The following is a 23367-nucleotide window of genomic DNA, read 5'->3' as shown; positions in this document are numbered from 1 at the left end:
TCTAATTAAATTAAATAAGCAAGTATATTCAGGGTATGCAAAAGGATTATGAGGGACTAGAAAAATGATTTCTGCAGTAGGGAGAAACAAAAAAAAAATCATAAAGGTTTATAAGAGATTGCTCAGATGACTGTCCTGAATAAATTAATTTTCAGAGGGTGGACAAACTACAACAGGGTTGTTCTGAATACTATTAATTATAAACAGAATTTACTTACCAATGATGCGAAGATGTATTTCTGGTCCTTTTCTTGAAGGAAAACTAAAATGTCAGTGAGCAGAACTGCCTGAACCTCTAGAAAGAGGAAATGGGAAAAGAGAACAATTAATCAGAAGCAGGGTTTTACTGAAAGACATTCAGTGACACCACAAGTTCTGAGATAACATGCCTCCCCAAGGCAACAGTTTTATAGTTCTGTAGAATGCAGACCTGGACACCAGACTTTCAAAGTCATTTAAAAATGTGATTTCTCAGCAAAGCCTTGTCTTAGACAATTAAAGTATTTGGTCCTAAGAAAATATATATTATAAGGAAAATCTGAGGAATAAAACCCTAACCCTGAGTTTCAAAGTGGATTTCTTCAACTCAGGCATTGTGGCATATGCCTGGAATCCCTGCATGATGAGAGGCTCAGGCAGGAGGATCACAAGTTTCAGTGCTGCCCGAGCAACTTAGGGACTTAATGTGACTCAAACTAAAAGCATTAGGGGTGTAGCTCAGTGCAAAGACTTGATATCAACAGATGTTAAGCAGCAACCTACAGCAACATATTCACAAAATATTGAGCAATTCTTTCTCAACTTCATTACAATACTGGGAAACAGCAACCAGGCAAGCTACCCAAAGATGATGTACAGAAAAATCCAAGTCTAGTGAAAAGCATGTTTCTTTGATACTTCCGAAGAAGTGAGATGACCTCTAGATATACCCTTTGGCCTCATAAGTACAAACAAATACAGGGTCTACCCATGGCTCCCATAGGCAACAGGCTGCACTTCTACTTCTCTATACCACAGTAATAGTCCTCTTTTCTGCTCCATCAAAACTAAAACCAAGGGGATACGTGTAGCTCAGAATGCATTCCTAGCGTGTGTGCATGGAACCCGAGGTTCTATCCGCTGCTGCTTCTCAAAAACAAAGAAAAACAGAAGAATTTCCCATTGCTCCCTTATGGACAGTTTGACAACTCTGAGCATCTACTGAGAGCCAACAGGCTGACCCCAAAATCTTCACTCTGGAAAGCTCAGTCTGCAATTCCTTTGAGAAAAAGGATGGAACTAACTCACACAGTTCCTCCTGGTTTTCTACTTTAACCTCTGCCTTAGCTGGAATCCCTTTTCCCTGGAGCTGATTGTAAACCTATGAAGGAACAGGTGGTGTTTGATTCCTAGGAAAGTAATTTTTCAGCCTAGAGTACAGTAATTTTCCAAGCACTATTACTAGTTTTGAATTTTTTTTTCCTTTTAAGTAATTCAGATGTCTGCCAAAAAAATCTAAACACAAGTTCCAACTTTATTGGCTCCTGAAGTTCATCTGATTACTCTCTGTGAATCAGAGAAAAACAATCCCATCCCCTTCAAAGGGTAACAGTCATGATTGTTCTTGGCATATGTTCACTTAGGGGTGAAAAGAACTAAACACCAGCTCCTATCACCACTGGCAGTATCTCAAACCAGAAAACCTACCATTTTCGTTTAACCACAACTCTATTCCAACAGCTGAAATCTATCAGTTTTAATTTTGGAAATGAATACACTGTCATATGAAGTAAATAATAAAGCAATGGCTCCAGACAGCAGCAGCTCCAGAAAATCCAGGCCCTTATAAGAGAGGGCAGGTGTTTGTTAACCACCAGCTGCTTAAAAGACAACCTCAAAGGGGCAATGCAGAAAGAGGCCCACATTTTCAGGCTCCTTCATGCTATCACGTAATAGCTGGCTGGTGGAAGCAAGGGACTTTGCTCGATTTTGGCATGACCCTAACTTCATTTTGAAGCCTTCTATTACCGTGCAAGCCAGGTCATCACTTCCAGAATCACTCACCAGCCTCCAGAGACCTTATTATTTTCAGTGGTCTCTACATGGCCCTGGCCAGTGTGCGTCATTTTCCCACTTAAATCCCTGCAGTGAATGCAGCCTTTGTCCATACCCACTGGGTGTTCTGCCTGTCAGACCCGCAGCCAGGAGTGTGTTCTATCACAGCTTGGCTTTGGAGCTCCTTCAGGCCTGCTACCCAACAATGCCGTGGCTCACCCAATGCCTGAGAGGCCCAGCCACCTCCCATGGGTGGCTAGCCATTCCTACTCAGCACTTGCACCTTATTCTCCCCTGGCTCTTAACTCTCCTCTGCCTTATCTATGCCAGCAGGGCTGTCCTCAGCTCACAGGCCAGTGAGGAGGAGATACACAATAAGCCACTGATGCAGCCAGAGCTCACAGGGGCCCTTACAGTATGCATGTGTGGAGTTCAGTGGCATAGCCATCACACAGCACATGTAAGGTCTCCCCACTTCTTTAATTTACTGTGGCTGACCATTTGAAAAGTGAAGATTAAAACCAAATGGAAGGGCCAAGGAGATGGCTCGGTGGAATAAGTGCTTCCCTGGCAAGCTCAAAGGCCTGAGTTCAATCCCCGGTTCCGCAAAAAAAAAAAAAAAAAAATAAAAACCAAATGGAAAATGAAAACGGTTTTTCTTTTTTTAAAAATTTTTTTCCATAATTTTATAGAGAAACAAATAGCAGCGAGACAGTTTCAAACCAAATTGGTAGGACAGTCTCAATAATTAACACATTGCATACATTCTTCCTAGTGGTTAATTGCTGCACAAGATGCGGACTTGATATCCTATTTACAAACACCATTAGAACAAATCCCTCTTTTCATTAAGAGAATGTAACTACATGTCTATCCTAACCACTTTGAATACACTGATACCAAATGGACATTCATCTGCATCCCCTTTTTTTGTTACGTCCTATCATTTAAATATTATAGGTGTGTAAACTCAGCAAAATATTCTAAAAGAGTTCAGTAGTCCATAATAGTATTGGGTCTTCTGCTTCACTGGCGATGTCAGAAATTGTTGACCTGAGTCCCCTACAGCTCAACATAACACCATGGCTTTACTTCTTATACTTCGTTTTTATACTTTTCTGCTGGATGGTTAAGACCAAGGTAAAGCAGGTCCTATGCAACAAGAGCTGTAGTTTTGGGCCTGATAAGGTCGGTGAAATCCCCTCAGGATTTATCCTGAGATCCTGTACCTCAGATTGTAGAACCTTTGTCAGTGTCAGCCATGTGGATGAGTCAAGGCCATTGCTTGGCCAATGTGCTCTCTGTGAAAGCCTGAGAGAATGTTTTCTCTCCATGCGACTCTCCTTAGGCACACTCTACATCATCGATCACTTTCCTCTTTGGCCCCATAATCTCCTTGATCAGAAAATTTGGGACACTACCAAGTTACATGATGTTAGAGTAAAAGTTCTCATATGTCCCGAGTCTTAAATGACCTTGGAAGGCTAGGGCCAAATGTTGGCTTTCCTGGTGGCCCTCCTTTTTCTCTAATTTTGGTCTGCAAACTTAGGTTGTTAACCATCCAGAAGAGAAGCTTATTATTTTTACCACAAAACCTAAGCTGTTAAGCCTAACCATACTAACTGTCTGAATATCAAACATCTTAGGCATAACATGGAACAGGTATTTTTGATCAAGTATTGATATGTTGAACTTTAAGTCCCTATAGGATATGATGAAAAAACATCTAAAAATTAGAATATATTTTAAGAAATAGGCATAAAGAATTATATACTTCTTATGTTTACACATAAGTCCAAAAATCTAACCATATACAACCTTGAAGCAGGACAGTCCCACAACATTCCTTTTCCTATCTCCTGCTTTCATTCACCACCCTCTTCTTTTTGAACAATCATCTACACGAGAGATAGCACAGCAGCACCTGGCATGTCATGACAAGCAGCCTGTTTTCAAAAGACCAGAATGACAGGAACTCCAAACATGAAACTAATATTACAGATTACCATCTGCAGTGCAGCTGCTTAGTTCACAGGTATCAGTATATATAGTTAGTCAGGGTGAGAATCATTCCAATTAACTGCTAGATTAAAAAATCTGGAGATTCTCAGGATCATTGCCTTGCTCATCTTCTACATATAACTGTATGGCTTGACATTGTCATATTTCCTAGCTCTTCTCCTTTCCCTCTCTTGATTAGTTAGTCCTTGAGATTCTGCTTTCCTTTTACTTGTAATATACTTTTCTATTTGTATTTCTTCTTTGGAGTTCTTATACTAGGGAAACTATATGATATTTACACATGTGTGTCTGGTTTATTTCACGTATGAGTATATGTTCAAGTGGCATCCACTTCAATACAAAGGCTTTGAGTTTATCAATCTTTATAGCTGAGTAATACTCCATTGTGTAAAAATACCACATCTTTTTCAACCATTACTCAGGTGATGGGCATCTTGGTTGTTTCCATGATTTGGCTATCACAAACTGTGCTGCTATAAACATAGGCACACATATATCCCTATGATAAGATGTCTTCAGATCCTCCGGGAAAATTCCCAGTAGAGGAATAGCTGGTTTAAATGGGATTTCCAGTCCAACTTTTCTAAGGAGTCTCCACACTGATTTCCATAACGGTTGCACCAGTCTACATTCACACCAGCAGTGGAGAAGGGTTCCTTTTTCCCCACAGCCTCTCCAACATTAGTTGCTGGGTGATTTCTTTATGATAGCCATTCTTTCTGGGGTGAGATGTTATCTCAATATTGTTTTAATTTGCATTTCGCGAATGGCTAGTGATGTGGAGCATTTTTTCATATATTTATATGCTTCTTTAATCTCATCCTCTGAGAAGTGTGTGTTCATCTCAGATGCCCATTTCTGGACTGGGTCTTTAAATTTTAGGGCCCTAGTGTTTTTTAGTTCTTCATAAATTCTAGAGAGTAGACCTTTGAGTACTTATTTGTGATAATTTTTTCCAAATTTGTGGGTGGTCTTTTCACGTTGTTGATAATTTCTTTTGACATGAAAAAATTTCTCAGTAAGAGGAGGTCCCAGTTGTTAATTCTTTCAACTGTTTCCCTTGCGATTTCATTTTTGTTCATGAAGTCTTTGCCTACCCCTCTGTCTTCAAGAGTTCCTCCTCCTTTCTCTTCCAGGAGATTTAATGTCCCTGCTTTAATGTTTAGATCTTTAACCCATTTTGACTTTAGCTTAGTGAATGGTGACAGACCTGGGTCAGGTTTTAGTTTTTGACATGGAGAGAGACAGTTTTTCCAGCACCATCTGTTAAAGAGACTTTCTTCCTTCCAGTGAGTATGTTTGGCCCCTTTGTCAAAGATAAGGTGGCTGAGTGTGTTCGTAGGGGCTTTAGCGTCTTCTGATCTATTCCATTGATCCTCAGGTCTATTTTGTTGCCAGTGGCATGCTGATTTTTTTTTTTTTTTAACCATGCTGATTTTATCACAGTAGCCTTGTAGTATAATTTCACATCAGGAATTGTAATGCTTCCTGCCTTGTCTTTATTGCCCAGGATTGCCTTTGCTATTCTAGGTATTTTCTGGTTCCAAATAAATTTTAGGAATGATTTCTCTAGGTCTGTGAGGTATGTTGGTTGTAGTATGATAGGGATTGCTTTAAATCTGTACAGCAGTTTTGGGAGTCTGGGCATCTTCACAATGTTGGTTCTTCCTATCTAGGAGCGTGGGATATCTTTCCATTTTCTGAAAATCCTCTACGATCTCTTTTCTCAGAGTACTGTAATTTTCCTTGAAAAGATCTTTGACTTTAGTTAGATGAATTCCAAGGTATTTCATTTTCCTCGGTGCTATTATAAAAGGTATTATTTCTATAATCTCCCTCTCAGTGTGTTTGTTGTCTGTGTAGAGGAATGCTATTGACTTTTGGGTATTGACTTTATAACCTGCTATGCTACTGAATTTGTGTATTAATTCTAGTAGCTTCTTGGTGGAGGTTTTTGAGTCTTCCAAGTAAAGTATAATGTCATCTGCTAATAATGATAATTTAATTTCTTCTTTGCCTATCCTTATTCCTTTTATTTCTTTCTCTTGTCTAATGGCTGTAGCTAATGATTCCAGAACTATACTGAATAGGAGGGGTGACAGAGGACATCCTTGTCTTGTACCAGATCTAAGAGTAAAAGATTTCAGTTTTTCCCCACTTAGGATTATGTTAGCTGTTGGGTTTTCATAAATGGCTTTTACCAGACTGAAGTAGAGGCCATCGATTCCAATTTTCTGTAGGACTTTGAACATGAATGAGTGTTGGACTTTGTCAAAAGCCTTTTCTGCATCAATGGAGATGATCATGTGGTTTTTAGTTTTCACTCTATTGATATAGTGTGTTACATTTATAGATTTTTAAATATTGAACCATCCTTGCGTCCCTGGCATGAATCCAACCTGGTCATGGTATATGATCTTTTTTTTTTTTGTTGCGGAGCCAGGAATTGAACTCAGGCCCTTGCGCTTGCCAGGGAAGCGCTTATTCTACTGAGCCATCTCCTTGGCCCCCATGTATGATCTTCTTGATAATTTGCTATATTCTATTTGCTAGGATTTTATTGAGGACTTTGGCATCAATGTTCATGAGGGAGATCGGCCTGTAGTTCTCTTTCTTCGTTGCATCTTTCCCTGGTTGTGTGTCAGTATAATACTTGCCTCCAGGAATGATTTTGGGAGGAATGCTTCCTATTCAATTTCACTGAAGAGTTTGAAGAGCATAGGGACATCTTCTGTAAATGTCTTGTAGAATTCAGCTGTGAATCCATCCAGACCTGGACTTTTGTCGGTAGGTTTTTAATTACATGTATTTCATTGGCTGTTATTGGGCTATTGAGAGTGGTTATATCTTTTGATTCAGTTGTGGTAATTTGTACCTTTCTAGGAATCTGTCCATTCCTTCTGTGTCTTCTATTCTGTGAGAGTAAAGATTCTCAAAGTAGCTATGGATAATCTTCTGAATTTCCACTGGGTCTGTGGTAATTATACCCTTTTCATTCCTTATTGCTTGTATTTGAATTTTTCTTTCCTCTTTTTGATGAGGTTGGCTAGGGGCTTATCGATTTTATTTAATCTTTCAAAGAACCAGCTTTTTGCCTTTTTAATTCTTTGAACTGTTTTCTTCGTCTCAATTGAATTAATTTCTGCTCTAATCTTTGTAATTTCTTCCTGTCTTTGGGCTCTTCGTTTGGTTTGCTCTTCCTTTTCTAGTTGTTGAAGGTGCAGCATTAGGGTATTTATTTGTTCCTGTTCTGTTTTCCGAATGTGTGAGTTTACAGCTATGAATTTCCCTCTGAGAACTTTTTTCATTGCATCCTATAAATTACGATAAGTTGTGCTTGAATTTTCACTGAATTGTAGATCTTGTTGATAAAAAGTTATTTTATTTATTATTATTATTTTTAAATCATCATCATCATCATCATCATCATCATCATCATCATCATCATCATCATCATCATCGGCAGAACTGGAGATTGAACTCAGGCTCTTTTGCTTGCCAGGCAAATGCTTATTCTACTGAGCTACCTCCCTGGCCCCAAAAAGCATTCTTTTTCTTTTTTTGGTGGAACCAGGGGTTTAATTCAGGCCCTCTCCCCGGCCCCTCATAAAAAGTTAAATAAAAAAAGACAACATAAAATGTAATAAGGTAGTTGATATGAATTAAACTTACCTTTCTCTAAATCTCAGAAGCCACACATCCCCTAACATCTCTGGGAACAAGTGAGAGATTTCAATTTCATGAACTTCTATCAATTTTTACTAACTGTTCTTTCCCTTCTGACAACTGCTTTCCCATACCCATGATTTCGTAGTGGCTACACATGTCTCAGAAAGAAGTATGCTTTTATTAATAGCTTGCAAGTTGGTATTTTTTTTGGAGGCAGGTGTCTGCTATGAGGTTTAAGTTGACTTTGAACTTACTACATGGTCTACACTGGCCTCAACCTCCTGACCTTTCTGCCTCAGCCTCCCGAGTGGGAGGATTTCAGGCATGTGCCATGTTACCAGCTTACAAATTGGTATTAATCTAATCCTTTACGTTTTTAAAAACTTTTCCCCCTGGATTTATCATTTCCTTTTCTTCCTGTATTTCATATGATTTTGTAAACTACTGCAAACTAGTGCTTTTTGACAGAACTAAATGATGACTCCTAGAAGAAAATCTGGTGAAGAATTTCCAAGAAAAGCACTTGGCTTCTTCCTACTCTCCCGAGGCACAACTCAGATAGAAGCCAGGGAAGTCTTACCTTTCAGCCTTCCTGCTGTGCTCTTCAGAAACACACTCCCGTCCCGCACCAGCTTCTTCCGCTTCAAATCCTCCTTGGCAAACATCTGGCCACTCTTCATCCTCATGATCGACTTGCTGTCTGTCTTCGTATAGATCTCGTTGAGACGTACTTTCTTCTCATAACTTGCCACTTTGCTGTCCACAGCTCCAATGACATCCTTCACCAGGCTCAGAGACTGAGCCAGGTCATCTTGCTCCACTTCATTGTCTTAGGAGGGAAGAACAATGCTGTTTGCCATGGCTCCTTTCAGACCAGAATAAAACGGGAAGGTACTGGGCCTTCTTGGCCCATGATACCATCACGTTCCCTTTGTAGATATGCTATCAGAGTAAAACTAAGGTAGCAGAGGTCACAGGGTCTATCTCTCTGGCTGTCATACATTTAATTCTAAAGAAAGGAATACTGCATGGCATGGATGACATGCAATTATATACTATAAAATAAAAGTCATTTTTGGGGGAGGAATAGTAGTACAGAGAGGAGCAACACGTTATTTGTCTCTGTTTCACCTAACCTTTAATATAATTACCTCAAAATTTTAACAGGAATAGCCAAGAGAGAAGAAACTAAATACTGATTAAATGAGAATCAGTAGCAACTCTACACTTAACAAAAGAACTGGTGGTATAGCAGAAAAATGCCCCCACCCTGTGCGTACCCCCCTCCATACTTGCGTTTCTTAGTTACCCAGGTAAACAGTTCCTGTTTCAGTTCTCTTAGAAATGTCTGGTCACATGACACACTGTATAAACCAATCCTCAGTTGACAAGCCACCTTGCTGCTGTTCTTCCTGCTTGCTTAGCTCATGTAAGCCCTCAGCCACCGGAGATCAGGGCTTGATATTCTGGGAATGATCCAGGTCAGTGCCCAACAACCTAAATAAATCTGTCTCCAAAACCTGAGTGTCATTTGGTGTTTCTGTTTGCTGTTGCAGTGGGACTTATCTACCAGTCTAGTGATAAGGGAAGGTGTTCAGTGCACTGAGCTCTGATTGGAAATCAGTGAATACTTCCTTTCCTTCTTGCTGTCATCCACCCAATGTCTGGTAACAATGTTCTCAGTTTTCACTCAAGAAAACAGTTTTCAAGATACAACACAAAATGTGTTTTATATTGACAGTTTATGAAATAGTTTTGCTACAGTGGTCTCTCATGTTACTGGACATAAAAAAGCATATCACTGACCTATAAAACTAAGACTAAGGCTGGGTAGATAGCTCAGTAGAATAAGCACTTGCCTGGCAAGCGCAAGGGCCTGAGTTCAATCCCCAGTACCAAAAAAAAAAAAAAAAAAAAAAAAAAAAGACTAAGACTAAGCTTTTTTTTTTTTTTTTTGAGTCAGGGTCTTATTCTGTAATTCAGGTTGCCTTTTAATTCACTATGTAACCCAGGCTGGCTTCAAACTCACAGCAACCTTCCTGCCACAGCCTTCCAAATGCTGGGATTACAGGCATGTGCCACTATGCCCAGCTATTAGAGTAAGTTTAAAAAGGAGACTCAGGGGCTGGGAGATGGCTCAGTAGAATAAGCAGTTGCTTAGCAAGTGCAAGGGCCTGAGTTCAATCTCCAGTTCTGAAAAAATAAATAAAAAATAAAAAAAGTTAAATAAAATAAAAAGGAGACTCACCTTTGGTACACTGCAATATTCGCTGGAATAAAACTGGGTACTTGGTGATTCGCTGGGTAACAAGCAATATGCACTCTGGGATTCCAAGCCTCCTTACCACCGAACTGCTCATCTTCTTCTATAAGGTAATGAACAAATTATTAGGAACTATAACGGGAGGATGACTAGCTAAAATCAACAGTGATGTTTCTTGCCAGTGGTGGAAGTCTCCATGCTTCCTATTTAGTACCTTTACAAATGCCTGAAAACGCTTATCCTTTGTGTAGAGGTCTTTGAAGTAGTTCACAGACTGGTTGTGCTGCCCACAAAACTTGCCGTATGTCTTCTTCAAACGTTCGGCACTCTCACCCGAAAACTGCAGAAGAAAGAGAACACTGGTTATGCTGTAACTCACCAAACTTATTTTACTAATTTGTAAAAAAGTTTCTGTCCTATTTATAAAAGTAAACTGAAGCAGGAGTTTCATTAAATGGCTTAGCTACAATTCTCCTAAGACCCAGCAATTTCACTACTAGGTGAATGTCCTGAAACATACAATAACCAAAAATTTGTAAACCGATGTTCATGGCAGCATTATTCATAAAAGTATTCTGATGGAAATGACTATTAACAAAAGATGTTATCCATGCAATGGAATATTATTCAGCCATAAAAAGGACATGAAGAATCATTACATGCTATAATGTGTGATGAACCTTCAAAGCATTATGCCAAGTAAAAAAAACCAATCGCAAAACATCACATATTGTTTCTTGAGGACAGCAAAGTTAGTGGTTACCTAGGACGAGTGCAGTTTGGTGTTTGTGGGACATGTGGATGACTACTAATGAATATGAGGTTTTAGGGGTAGGTACTAGGGATGGAACCTCAGGCCTTCACAATGAGCTACACCCCTAGCCAATTATTTTTTATTTTGAGGCAGGGCTCAAACTTGCACTCTTCCTGTCTTAGCCATCCAGAGTGCTGGGATTTTCCTTTTTGGATGATAAAAATATTCTAAAACTGACTATGGTGATGACTGCCTAATTATGAATATACTAAAAACCATTTCACTATACATTTTAAATGAGTGGATTTTATGGCTTACATATTTTAATCTCAATAAAGCTATTATGTATATTTAAGGAATAAAAACTTACAGAAATTCTTATTTGCCATCTCCACAGACTGTGAAATGTATTCTTCCATTTGTTCTGAACACAGCAGCAAATAAGGAAGTTCACTAGAAATTTATCATGTGACCATGGGTCTTAGAAATTTGACCTTAATCAATTACATACTACAGAGCACTAACAGGCTTCTTTATCTGAGGATCTGATAATCCAACCTCCTTCAGGCAGGCAGCTTTAATACTTTTGCATGGCTCTTAAAACATTTCCAAATGTGTGCAATCTCAAAGGTCCATCTGAAGCTATGTTTATGTTGGCGTAATTCAGTGAGTTTCTGAGTGGAGTTTATGTGATGCATGCCAAACACGGATTTGCATATACTGAAAAATCTCTGGAGGCAACACAAATTTATCCTTACCAAAAAACGTGAAGAAGGCTCAAGGTAGCTTTTCCTTTATTCATTTACCAATAGATAAGCTGAGGCAAAAAGATGGTAAGACATCTGCTCAAATGTAAAGCAAATTCTCTAACGGGTTCTCTAGCAATGGCACAGAGTAATAGCCAACACAAGACTAGCACTGAAGATCTTAAGGGGTACATACAAATATAAGGGGTTAAGATGATAATACAAGCCAAGAGTAGACAAGGGCCCTGTGCAGGTCCTGAAGGCACAAAGAAAAAATGAAAAACGTTGTTAAAGGGGAAGTTTAGGGGGAAGAATGAGCCTCATTTGTAGGTCTTCCATTTTAGTCCCTGTATTTTATAATGATGTTGTTCAGTGTGCATTTGGGAAATGAAATTTACTACACAGAATCTGCGTTTATTTCAAAGCACGCCTTTTTACTTTTAGAACAGGAGCTCAGTGGGCCAAATGTCCAAGCCATACTTAGTCACATGAGTAGTATGACCTGTCATTCAGGAGATACTCAGTAAACACTCAAAGAGTGAACGAATATAGCATTAAACTGATCAAGTAAGGAGTATGGGCTCAAAAGTCAAAGGAAGCTAAAATTTCCAATTCTTGGACAAACACTCCAGCAATTATGCCTTTCTTCTACACAGAAGCAGGGATTTGCTGGAGAAAAAGATTGAGCCATATACTTGTGTTGTAACACTGTTTCTGTTAAAGTTATACTCATAATTTTTTTAAAAAAATGAAAATAGTTTCAAAAGAAAACATTAAAAGCTGCCTATGACAAACATCTCAAAGTACTAAAATAATTGGTAGACTGAATATTTTTTGGAGGGGAATGAAAACTATACCACACCCTTGATGAAAATAAGAATACATGTTTTACGAAATATTTCATAGATAGTTGCTTAATTTTCTAGGCATCTGCTGGTTTTTAAATAAATGAGATTCTTCTGATTTAAGCAATAGGGGAAAGCTGAAGTTTCTCAACAAGTATTCTTGATTTCTTAAGCTATATTGCTTCTGATGATGGTATGGATTCCAAGGAAGAAAAACTAACTTTTATTATTGAGTATCTATCTATCCTATGTTGGGTAGTTTACACATTCACTCCCTTAACTTTCTAAAGTAGCATCCTCTTAGGAAATCAAGAGTCAGAGAGGCGCTATCACTTGCCCAAGTTTACAGAGGTGAGTACACGGTTCCTGAGCACAGAGCTTCACTCTTTCCCACGGTGTGAGACGAGCCTGAGCTCATCCCTGCTCACCTGATTTACAAGCACATCCCCTATCCTCTTGACAAGGAAGTTCTTTTCACTTTTATCCACTAGAGACTCCTTCTTCCGCTCCAAGATCCTCTGAAAGAACTGGCTATGAATGCTGATCAGCTCATCTAAACAGGGGAACAGCTTTTCCACCATCTGCTGCTCGAAGAGGAGCTCAGTCATCATCCCCCGACTGTACACATCACTCATGATCTTGAGCGTGCGGATGTGATGAAACTCTGTCTGCATCAACTCTGAAAGGAAGACAGAGATTGAGGGGCCTTCGCAGTCATTTATTTCATAAATTCTGGAGCCCAACTTAAAACTGGATCAATGGCTATAGTTTCCCTACATACTCCTTATCTTTTTCTCTATTTTTAACATAATCTAAATTCTTTTTTGATGATAGCTATCCTGAATTCTGACAGTTTTAGGGCTGGCCAAATAGCTCAGTGGATTAAAGCGCCTGCAAGCAGGCGTAGAGGCTGGGTGGGTGGGTGGGGGTTCCTGATCCCCTGGCCTGACATGCCGCCCTGCCCCCTGGGGCTCACTGAGATAGCAATTGAGACTGGGCATGGTGGCACACGCCCATAATCCCAGCTTGTGGGAGGCTGTAAACAGGCAGATCACTAGGAGTCTGATCTAGTAGTGAGACCTGTAGACCCTTCCCTAAGATAAAAAATAATAATAATAAAAATTGACAGTTTTAAATAATGATTTTCAAAAAGGTCTTAAATATGTTCTTAGTTTTTATAACTGACTTGTGTTCTGTCTACTTTCCACTGCAGCTAAAGAACTACCCTGTGCCTTCATTAAGAGATTTCATTCTAGGACTGCTTACAACTAAGCTCTCATGTACGAAGTCAAATGTTCAACACAATGGGAAACAGGAAGAAAGGAGGATGTAAACAAGGCCATGTTTCTCTACTTCAAAGTTTTAAAGCAAAGCCTTTAAAATGCCACATAATGGGTCAGGGATATAGCTCAGTGGCACAGTTCCTACCCAGCAAGCACAAGATCCTGAATTTGATTCCCAGTACTGAAATAAAATAAAATGCCACATATTAAAAACTAATTTCTTTTAAATTCATTTTTCATAGCCCAACAAATCACCAGATTAAAAATGCTTCATAACACAAATCAAACACAAGCAAGCAAAATATAGAATCTCACCATAAATTACTTCTTGTTGTTTGACCACATCTTTCTTTTGCTGTTTCAGAAATTTGCTGTCCACTACCCGACTCCAGGACTCTGCTTCTAGCTGTTTGGAATCAATCTCAAAGTCTCCCATTAGCTGTCCTTCATTCATGTCTGTACCTACTCCTCAAGATATCAAAGAGATCAATATGAGAACCTTGGCACTATGACCACTAAAAGGCTAGGATAGACTCTTCTCAGGGTGATACGTTAGACACAGATCTGTACTGATGTATGGGACATTCACGGAAAGCGTTATCACAGTAGTAGAAAAGAATTAAGTCCTGTTTAGGAATGACGAACTCTACATTCAAGGCTGGATAAAAATGACAAACATGACATGAATCAAACAAAATTAAGACATGATTCCTGCTATCTAGAAAGGATGTGCTACATTTACATATTTAAAGAGAACAGCCTTATAATTCTGCCAAGATAGCTAAAATGAAAATGTACAAAAGTCTAGGGGAAGAAAATACACTTGTAGCAAAGAGTATACCTAAATTAAAATCAGTGCCATCTTTCAAAGGACAGCTCAGAATTGGCTAAGTGTGACTATCAATTCATTATGATGTGTTTGAGGATTTACAGTTTACAGAATCTTCAGAGTAAGGAAGAGGCAGACAGTACTATTCATTAACACTAGTACTCTGCAAAACAACAGTCTCTTCAGAGACACGGAATACTATATAGGTTGTAACTTCCTCTTACCTTCATCCGTAAGTGATTCTGTGGACTCATTGACCTTGCTGATTTTATTTAGTGAGTCTGTTGAGTGCGACAGGAATTTCCAGGTGTTTGACATGCTCTCCTCACTGCCAACTCTGGGAACAAAATTAAGTTTATACTGTTGTAATATACATTCTGATAAGTGTATTTGTATTCTTAAAAGAGCACCTGAAAAACTCTAAAATGGTAGCTGTAAGCTCTTCTCTGACTGAAGAAAAAGTGTTTAGGTATATAGCTATGTGGAACACTATTAAAGATGTTTGGAGGCATTTACTATTACTGCATTTTGAGCCTTTTTAAAAAAGTGGTAAGAAACAAAGAGAAGTTTACATAAGGTAGTTTAGTTTATTATCTAAATATTACATTTTTACCTTCCTGTTCCCTAAATAACAACTGATGATGCATTTAGGATAAACTATTTTCTCAGGACTTTCTTAACCCCAACCAACTCCTCAGCTAGCATAGTAAGCACAAAATGAATGTTTGTTATACAACACAAAAACATCATTTAAAATTCTGAGTTTTATTTAAGAATCAACTTTTCAAAGTTACAATGTAAATATACTTTGTAATATTATAACTTTGAGAAGAAGACATACTAAAAATAAAAACAAACCAAAACAATCTAAAATGTTTTTTAAGGAAGAAATTTTAACAAACATGGAACTTAGGAAATAGAGACTAAAGAAGATTTTATAACCTTTAGTGCAAAATTTGTCCTTCTTTTTTTTTTTTTTTTTTTTTTTTTTTTTTAAATGTAGTTAGTACAAGGGAGACAGGGTCTACAATAGATTGCACTGGTAGTGACCTGTGCTCAGCCTCCTAAGAGCTGGGATTACAGGCATGTGCCACCACCCCCAGGCTCAATTGCGATCTCAGTGTGCCTTGGGGGCGGGGCTGGCATGGCAGGCTGGGGATTGAACTCTGGTTGCTGCACTCTGCCTAAGCAGGTGCTTTAGCCCTCTGACTATCAGGCCAGCCCTCCTGAAATGTTCTGAGTTCTGCATTTGACATGTCTTATAGGGACTGAATAGACCTGGGGCATCTCATCAAAGCCAGCCAACAATATAATCAACCCTATGTCAACCACTCACTAGGCAATGCCTGAATAGCCCCCCAGCCATAACAACTTCTGTAGCGGACTACAAAAGTGCAAAGCAGTAGAAACATAGCAAGGGGCCCATAACTTACCTCTATGGAACTGGCTAAAGAGATAAGAGGCAAGGCTGGGAAACACAAAGAAATAAGGCAACCAGGTTCATAGGTACAACAGAAAAGTGTTATCTAAAGATAAAAATATGTAGCTGCAAACACAAATTTCTATTTTATTATCTTTTTTCCTATTTTTTATTTTGAATTAAGACATCTTGCTAGAACTCAGGCTTTTCAAAAGCAGGGCTGATCATGCCCAGAACAACCAGCCTGATAATGGTATTTAAAGGAGATTTCTATCACAAAATGGCAGCCAAAACAGTACCTCCAATTCAGTCCCCTTTCTCCTGTCTCCAACAACCATCTGTGCACCAGTACACCAGCCCATTATTTTATGTACTTGTTTCTCAAAAGAAGCATCTAATGTCAAATGATGTGATTGTTATGCTCCTGTCACCCAGGTATCAACTGTACTAGCTAAACCTCCACTTACCCAGTGATGTTCTGTATGGAGACACTTTTGGAGAGACAGACACTCTGCTGGGACCGTCTGTTAGCAAACACTGGGGCAGCCATGGGTTCTTCAGCTAGGAGGACTGCAGATCGGGGGCGCTCCTTGGGCTGTGAGGCTGCGAAGGCAGAGAGGACATGAACTCAACATCACCTATCCACGCCCTCCTAGTGCTGATATATTTTACACATGCTGAATAAAAGCAAATGCTTTAAAACGGGTTGGACTTTGGAGTGTAAGTTGGTACAAAAACTATGAAGGACAGTTTGCAAGTAACTACTAAAAGTGTAAATGCCTCTCTTCTTTGATCATTTGATTACAAAGAACGTGTTTATTCTATGAGATATAGTCGCATGTCTGAAGTTATTCAATGTAACCTGTTGATAATGGCAAAAGACCAAAAATGACATAAATGAGTACTGAGAGACTGGTAAGTTACAGTACATCATATATTAGAGTATGATGCAACGTTGAGGACACAGTCCATGTACTGACACTAAAATGGGTAGTAAAGAGAGAAATAAAACATTAAGGGACATAACAACAAAGCACATAATAAGCTATCGTTTTTGCTTAAAAAAAAGTTGAGTCCATGTTAGGGCCAGGGAGACATTTCAGTAGAATAAGCACCTGCCTGGCAAGAGCAAGAGCCTAAGTTCAATCCCTGGTTCCGCAAAAAAAAAAAAAAGCTTTAATATGGTATTTCTGGAAGATAAATTATGTTAAAATACTGTATATTTTAAAAACGCAAACTAATGAAAAAATAAGATTGAAAAGATTTTAAGGGTAAAAGGAATCTTACAGATAACTAAGAGTAACACTCCTTGAAACAAAAGAACTGATATGGTGTGAAATTCTCAGCCCCATTTTGTCGAGTGGGGTGGACCTAGGAGTATACATACGGTGTAACTCCTTAAGTGATTCTTCTGATCATTAAGTGCACAGATTTTGATCAATTTTTCTTTGACTTATAAAGAAAGAGTAGTATTTCCTTAATGCCACAAAGCTATATGGTTCTCATATTACATATTTCTCGTTAATATGACCAGAGGGAAAACTGGAGCTCTAACTTGCTAAAGCAGTTAAACTGGTACATGGTCAACAAGTCATTTTTCCTTTGATAAATGAGCTTGGTCCCAGCCATGAATTGCATTATCTGCCTATGCAGGCATGTCAAGAGCTAAAGGTGGTAAAACTGGGGTGGATGTTGTATATGCTTCAGAATACTTTTGGTTTAACAGATATTAATATAATCAATCATTCCCAATTCAAATTCTATGACAGACAAAACAATAAAACACTGTACCCCAAACAGGATATACTCTAACATCTGAGACATGGGCCCTGCTCCCACAGAGAATCGGAGCAACAGTGAAAAAGAAAACACGCTTCACTGTGAAGAGTCGGAAGCCTGCCTCAGTTTCAAAAGGGGAGTCAAGAAGCAAATACAATACAATGGAGGAAGAAGCAGTAGCCCTTGAAGAAAGTAGACAGGTCAGAAGAAAAAGGACCTTCTGAGAATTATATAAATGAAGGCAGAAAAACATCATGGGAGTTACAAAAAAGGGAAAAAAGAGGAAGCAGGAGGTGTATATAAAGAGGAAGGATAAGAGGAGCAGAATGCTATGTAGAGCCCTGAAAGTTATAAGGAACAAGTTGTGTCTAAGTGGCAGCCTAGGAGAATGAAAATACAGCTTTTCATTTTTTGAAATCAATCCAGCAGCTGGCTGGGTAAACTTCTTAGTGCCTTTGAGCCTTACTACAATTAACTGTGCTGATGACAGCACAGTCTAATGCAAGGCACCCACTGATGAGTTCTTGGTAACTTCATTTAAACCTGACTTCCTGTGATCTTATTACTGGCAATCTTTTACAGAGGAGGAAAATGAGTCACAGAGAGATTAATAACATTCAAGGTTACACAGTTAATCAACAGTGGTACTGGGACTCAAGCCTACAAAACATCAGTCTATAAATTATATTCTCACCTACTAATCTGCCTCAGAAAGATAAAATAAATATTTGTGTGGATCAGAGGTAATACATATCAAGGACCTTGCACAGAACAGGCACTTCTTCTTTATTTTAAATGTATTTAGTACAGGCTGGACAGGGTCTCACTGCGTAGATCAGACTCACAGTGATTCTCCAGCTCTCAGCCTCTCAAGTGCTGGGATTATAGGCGTGAGCCACCGCGCCCAGTCTTAGTGTCTCAGCATGACCCCGAGGTGGGGCTGGCATGGCATGCCAGGGATCAGAACAGGCACTTTTGAAAAAGCGATTTTATGTGCTACGAAAGGCAGTGGGTTTCTGAAACAAGGGTTGTCACAGGGAAAAACTTTAGACTTGTAAAAGGCATGTGGAATGTGCTGGATCACAGGTGGAAATGGGTGTCAGTCTGGTAAAGCAGCTCTTCTAGTCATCTCTATGTGGAGATGAGTAATAACCAGTAATGTCTGAAGGGAATTTACATTATGTCGGCGTGCAGACTGGCACTGCTATTCTGGAGCTGTCTGGAAGTACTTACAGAATGATAGCATAAAGCAGTGATTCTTGAAGAGGATATCAAGAGCACCTAGAAAATCTATAAAACAGAACACTGGGTTTCACCTCCAGAATTTTGGGTAGGGTCTGGGTAAAGCCTAAGAATCTCATGTCTAACTCAGCACGGAATTAAACTTTGAAAAACACTGCCTTCAGAAGTTTTCACATAGATTTCTAGGGAGCCAATTAAGAAAGTAAGTATTACTATATTATTTATGGTAAGAGTTGGAAGCAATTTCAATAACCTGTTTTGTAGGCAAGTGATAATTTAAAATGTGATATATATGTAAATATGCCTATGAAAGATAGCAAGCAGCAGTCTTAAAGCAACATGTGTAATTATAGTATTGAGAGAAAAAAATAATATATGAACAGTAAGTGACATGACCTAGTTTAAATTCAGTGGAAAGAATTCAGAGACTCCACACATATGCATATGCCTAATGCATCTAACAAGCATCTAGCAAGATTTCCTTTGATTCATACAGCTGTGAGGACAGAGACTACATAGGGAACCGGCTCACACCCAGGGCTGGAGTGCTGCCTTTGAAGCTAATGTATACACTGCTACAGAGGCTTTCACAGACTGCTAAGCTACTGACCAACGAATGTACGGGACAAAACAAGAGGTCCTTACTACTACACAAGAGATGTTCAAATAGCGACGAGGACTAAGAAATGAAAACCACACAAAAGAGCCAGTCAAAACTACATTCTGAAAGGTGGGCCAAGCTACTTACGTTTGTTTCTCAGGATGACAGGCAGTGATGATGTGTCCTGTGCCTGAAAGTTTCCTTTGGGCTGCTAAAGAAACAGAATGAATACATGAAGGCGGTACAGACAACTCATCCTCTGCCATGTTTAGAGCAGTCTAGAATAAAAAGAGAATGGTTCAGCCTACTTCCTGGCTCTGTCTCTTACACTGACTAGTAGCATCCTGTGGGCCAGGTGCATGCACCTGCCAACCTCTGGGGTTGCCAAGCACTCAATGCTGCAGGCACTGTTTCTCTTCCCAGGCTCACTTTTCTTCTCTTCCTAGGCTTGGCAGTCTTCTACTTGTGGATAACTAAGCTACTACCTCCTTCATAAAGCCTTTGCTCTCTTCACCTAGCAGTGACTGGCACTTCTAGAAACCCTGCACACAATTTTTCCTTATTTATAGCAAATGTCCATCTATCTTCCTACTAGACTGGCAGTTCTTCAAGAAGAGCATCAGAATCTTTCTTATTTGTTTATCCTGTGACTAGCATTTATAAGATGTGAAACTCTTCGGTAAAATGCTCAATTTAGGTAACACTTCTATCTTATATAAAAAATACTTCAAGAAATTATAAGCCAACATCTAGGACAGCAATGTGTAATACAAAACCCATGGCTGACTACTTCTCACCTTGGCCTTCTAAATGTTACCATTTCTAATGTCTTATCAATTATTATACTCTCCTTAAAATAAATTAAAACAAAAAACAAGGAAAAAAAATTAAGATTTCTTGAAAGCAAGTACCAATATTCAATTCTTTCCGCAATTTTGCATAGCTATATCTGTTAATATATAGATTTGATGATAAAAATAGACAATATAACTATTGTTAATTAGCTGTTCCTGCTTTGAAAATCTGTAGCATATGTACTGTTGTACGTTACCCTTTTTCTGTCTTTTTTTCTATTTGTTTTTACTCTTCAAAATAAAATAAAATTGTAAGTCAGGTTTGGTGTCAAATTTCTGTAAGCTCAGTACTCTGCAGAGGTGGAGTGAGGACTACCACAACTTCACGACTAGCCTGAGGGTCGAGGAGATAGCTCAGTGGCATAAGCACCTGCTTGGCAAGGGAAATGTCCTGAGTTCAATCCTTGGTACTCCCAGAAAAAGCCAAAAAAACCAATACCAGCTTGAGTAACTTAGGGAGATCCTGGCTCAGAAATAAAAGAAAAAGGCTTGAGATTATAGCTCACTGTAAAGACCTTAAATCCAATCCTTACTGTCATTAAAAAACCAAGAAATTATAGACTGTAGCATTTTAATTGAACAACTCATTAGAGAAAACAGGTTGCTTCCAATTTAAAATGAATTCATTTAGGTTATACATTTACATGCAGGCAATACTACTATTACATCATCATTTTAGAGCTCAGTATGTTCATAAGAGCAATAAATTTTATAAGACATGAACTCAACTACTGCAGACCAAGGAAGCTAACAAATATCAGAAGTGGGGAAGGAAATAATATAGAACTTGTATGTGCTTTTGTGTAAAAAGAGGCAGCAGATGCACAGGTCCAGCTGATGACTTTTTGTCATTCATCCTTCTAATATTTATGGATGAATAAGCCTGACATGCTAGGTTCTCAGAGTATTTTTTTCCCTCCTCAGAATATAATGAATCAAAGATGCCTGTTTCAGGCTGGCTAGTGAGTCTGGGGCTTATATTTTAGATAAGAGAAAGGTACAGATAATAAAAAAAAATAAATTTACTAAACGAAAGTAGAGATGGTAAATACTATGGAAAAAAAAAAGAAAGAGATGGTAGGATAAGAGAATTGGGGGACTGGGGAGATAGCTCAGCAACCTGGTAAGCACAAGGTCCCAAGTTCAATCCCCGGCACCAAAAAAAAAAAAAAAAAAAAAGGAAATGCTGGGTGATGGGAAATACCAGTGAACCAGGCTTATAAGGCCTTCCAGCTTTCCAGGAGAAATTACAAACTCAAAATGATACAAAGTAGGACTTTTAAATAAATGCATTACCTCAAAATAAAAAAATAACCAAACATATTTCATGAGGCAAATAAAATACATGACTGTAGACCAAGTAAGTCTGGGTTACAGAAGTCTGCCTTCTTTATGGTAGTTTAGTGCTTCCCAAAGTCAAGTCAAGGACTATCAGCATCATCTAGGAACTTATCAAGATATACAAATTCCTGGGCTCTATTTCAGAATTTCTTTTTTGTAAGCCCTGGAGGTGATGCTGATACACACTCAAGACTGATGCCACTGTTTCAGATAGGTGTATCTGATTATGGATGACTCATACACACTGTGTGTTTGGGAAGACACAGCTGGAAAGTCTCTCTGACATGAATGGAAAGTTATTTAGGGGTGACAAAACACACAAGCTATCTAAAAAGTATGCCCCCAAGCCTGGTAGTTCCCTCAGTGCAGGGAACTGAACACAGGGCCTTGCCTGTGCGAGGCAAATGGTCTTCCACAGACATATATCCACAGCTCCCAACTTTTCCTTTAAGAGCCCCCAGAAAATCAGTGTTCATTACTATATAACATACTCAGAGCAAGTACCAGCCACCACTTGTGAAAAAAAGTGAGACAGACAAGATGAGTCTAAACAGAGCAGCCCTCTGTTCATCAGTATATCACAAGCTCCTGATTTCTATCTGCTGCTCTCATGGTCCCAAATAAACAATGTGAACAGCAAAATAGGTTTGCAGACATGGTTTTTAAAAAGCCACAAATAATGAAATAAGATGTCTTATGTATGTGTGCCAACTCACAATCACTATAATCATGTACTGCAGATGTACTAATAAAAATTTTTTAAAAAGAGCAATACAAATATTAAGATCACAGAAAGAAGTATATTTAACATGAAGAAACTCAGAGTTTTTTTTAAGTCTCAAGTTCATGAGTGTGTTAAAACTGATTACTGATAATTTTTGAAAAACATGCTGGTCTCAAAATTGGTACCAAATGAATAAATAAAAACAAGAAACCTCAACTATCAATTCCCAAGGATTTTGTTAGTTTAAACCCTCTTACTGGGGCCAGGGAGATAGCTCAGTAGAATAAATGCTTGCCTGGCAAGCGCAGGGTCCTAAGTTCAATCCCCGGTACTGCAAAACAAAATAAAACAAAACAAAACAAAACAAAACAAAAACCAACACCCACACCCACATCTACACCCCCACATACAACCCTCTTATTTTAACTCTGTTTAATCTAAAGGTTTTTATTTAAACTCTTGTAGCTACAAATGTCTTACCTTCATTTTGATCTTTGCACAGGAGGCCAGACTTTCTCTACAGTTTTTATGAACAAAAGCACTGCAATCTGAAAAGAAAGGAAAACCCAAGGTCACAACAAAGCAACAAATAGACTCTAGATTCTGAATTTCTGCCACTGATGCCTACGGGTTTCCAAGTAAAGTCACTTATGCAGAAGAATGTCATTATAAGCTGCAGATACAATGTGCTATCCTCTTCTAGGAAGCAGGCATGTGATACCCAATACCACGGGCTTAAGCAGGGACCTTGTGCTTGCCAGGCAGGCGCTTAGACCACTTAGTTATCTCCACAGCCTGAAAATGATTTTTAATTAGGTTTCATTATTATAAAAGTGCATTTTTCCCTTTTGGTTTATTGAAAATCTATTATTGAAGTCAACCCAGAGCACAGACCCAGTGTGTGAGACCACCTGGGGCCTGCCGGATCCTCATTTGACCCAGAGCCCAGGCCCTGTGTGTG

At 38.8% G+C, this 23367-nt stretch overlaps 1 protein-coding gene across 4 annotated transcripts in view; it reads right to left on the bottom strand.

Annotated features, from left to right (window-relative positions):
• Akap13 (A-kinase anchoring protein 13) overlaps window positions 1–23367 on the bottom strand; it is a 209532-nt gene that overhangs the window by 19752 nt on the left and 166413 nt on the right. For all 4 annotated transcript variants that reach the window (XM_023710147.1, XM_023710150.1, XM_023710152.1 and 1 more), the window contains 10 exons: window positions 22887–22954; window positions 19635–19698; window positions 16333–16468; window positions 14670–14782; window positions 13932–14084; window positions 12762–13012; window positions 10203–10328; window positions 9974–10091; window positions 8306–8554; window positions 219–295 (listed from right to left, as the gene is read on the bottom strand). In XM_023710147.1, the coding sequence (XP_023565915.1) occupies window positions 219–295; window positions 8306–8554; window positions 9974–10091; window positions 10203–10328; window positions 12762–13012; window positions 13932–14084; window positions 14670–14782; window positions 16333–16468; window positions 19635–19698; window positions 22887–22954 (1355 nt within the window). The remainder of the gene's footprint in view (window positions 1–218; window positions 296–8305; window positions 8555–9973; window positions 10092–10202; window positions 10329–12761; window positions 13013–13931; window positions 14085–14669; window positions 14783–16332; window positions 16469–19634; window positions 19699–22886; window positions 22955–23367) is intronic.

Source organism: Octodon degus, unplaced genomic scaffold (genome assembly GCF_000260255.1).
Source record: "Octodon degus isolate 3935 unplaced genomic scaffold, OctDeg1.0 scaffold00002, whole genome shotgun sequence".
Lineage (NCBI taxonomy): Eukaryota > Metazoa > Chordata > Mammalia > Rodentia > Octodontidae > Octodon > Octodon degus.
This window is presented reverse-complemented; position numbering and strand designations above follow the sequence as displayed.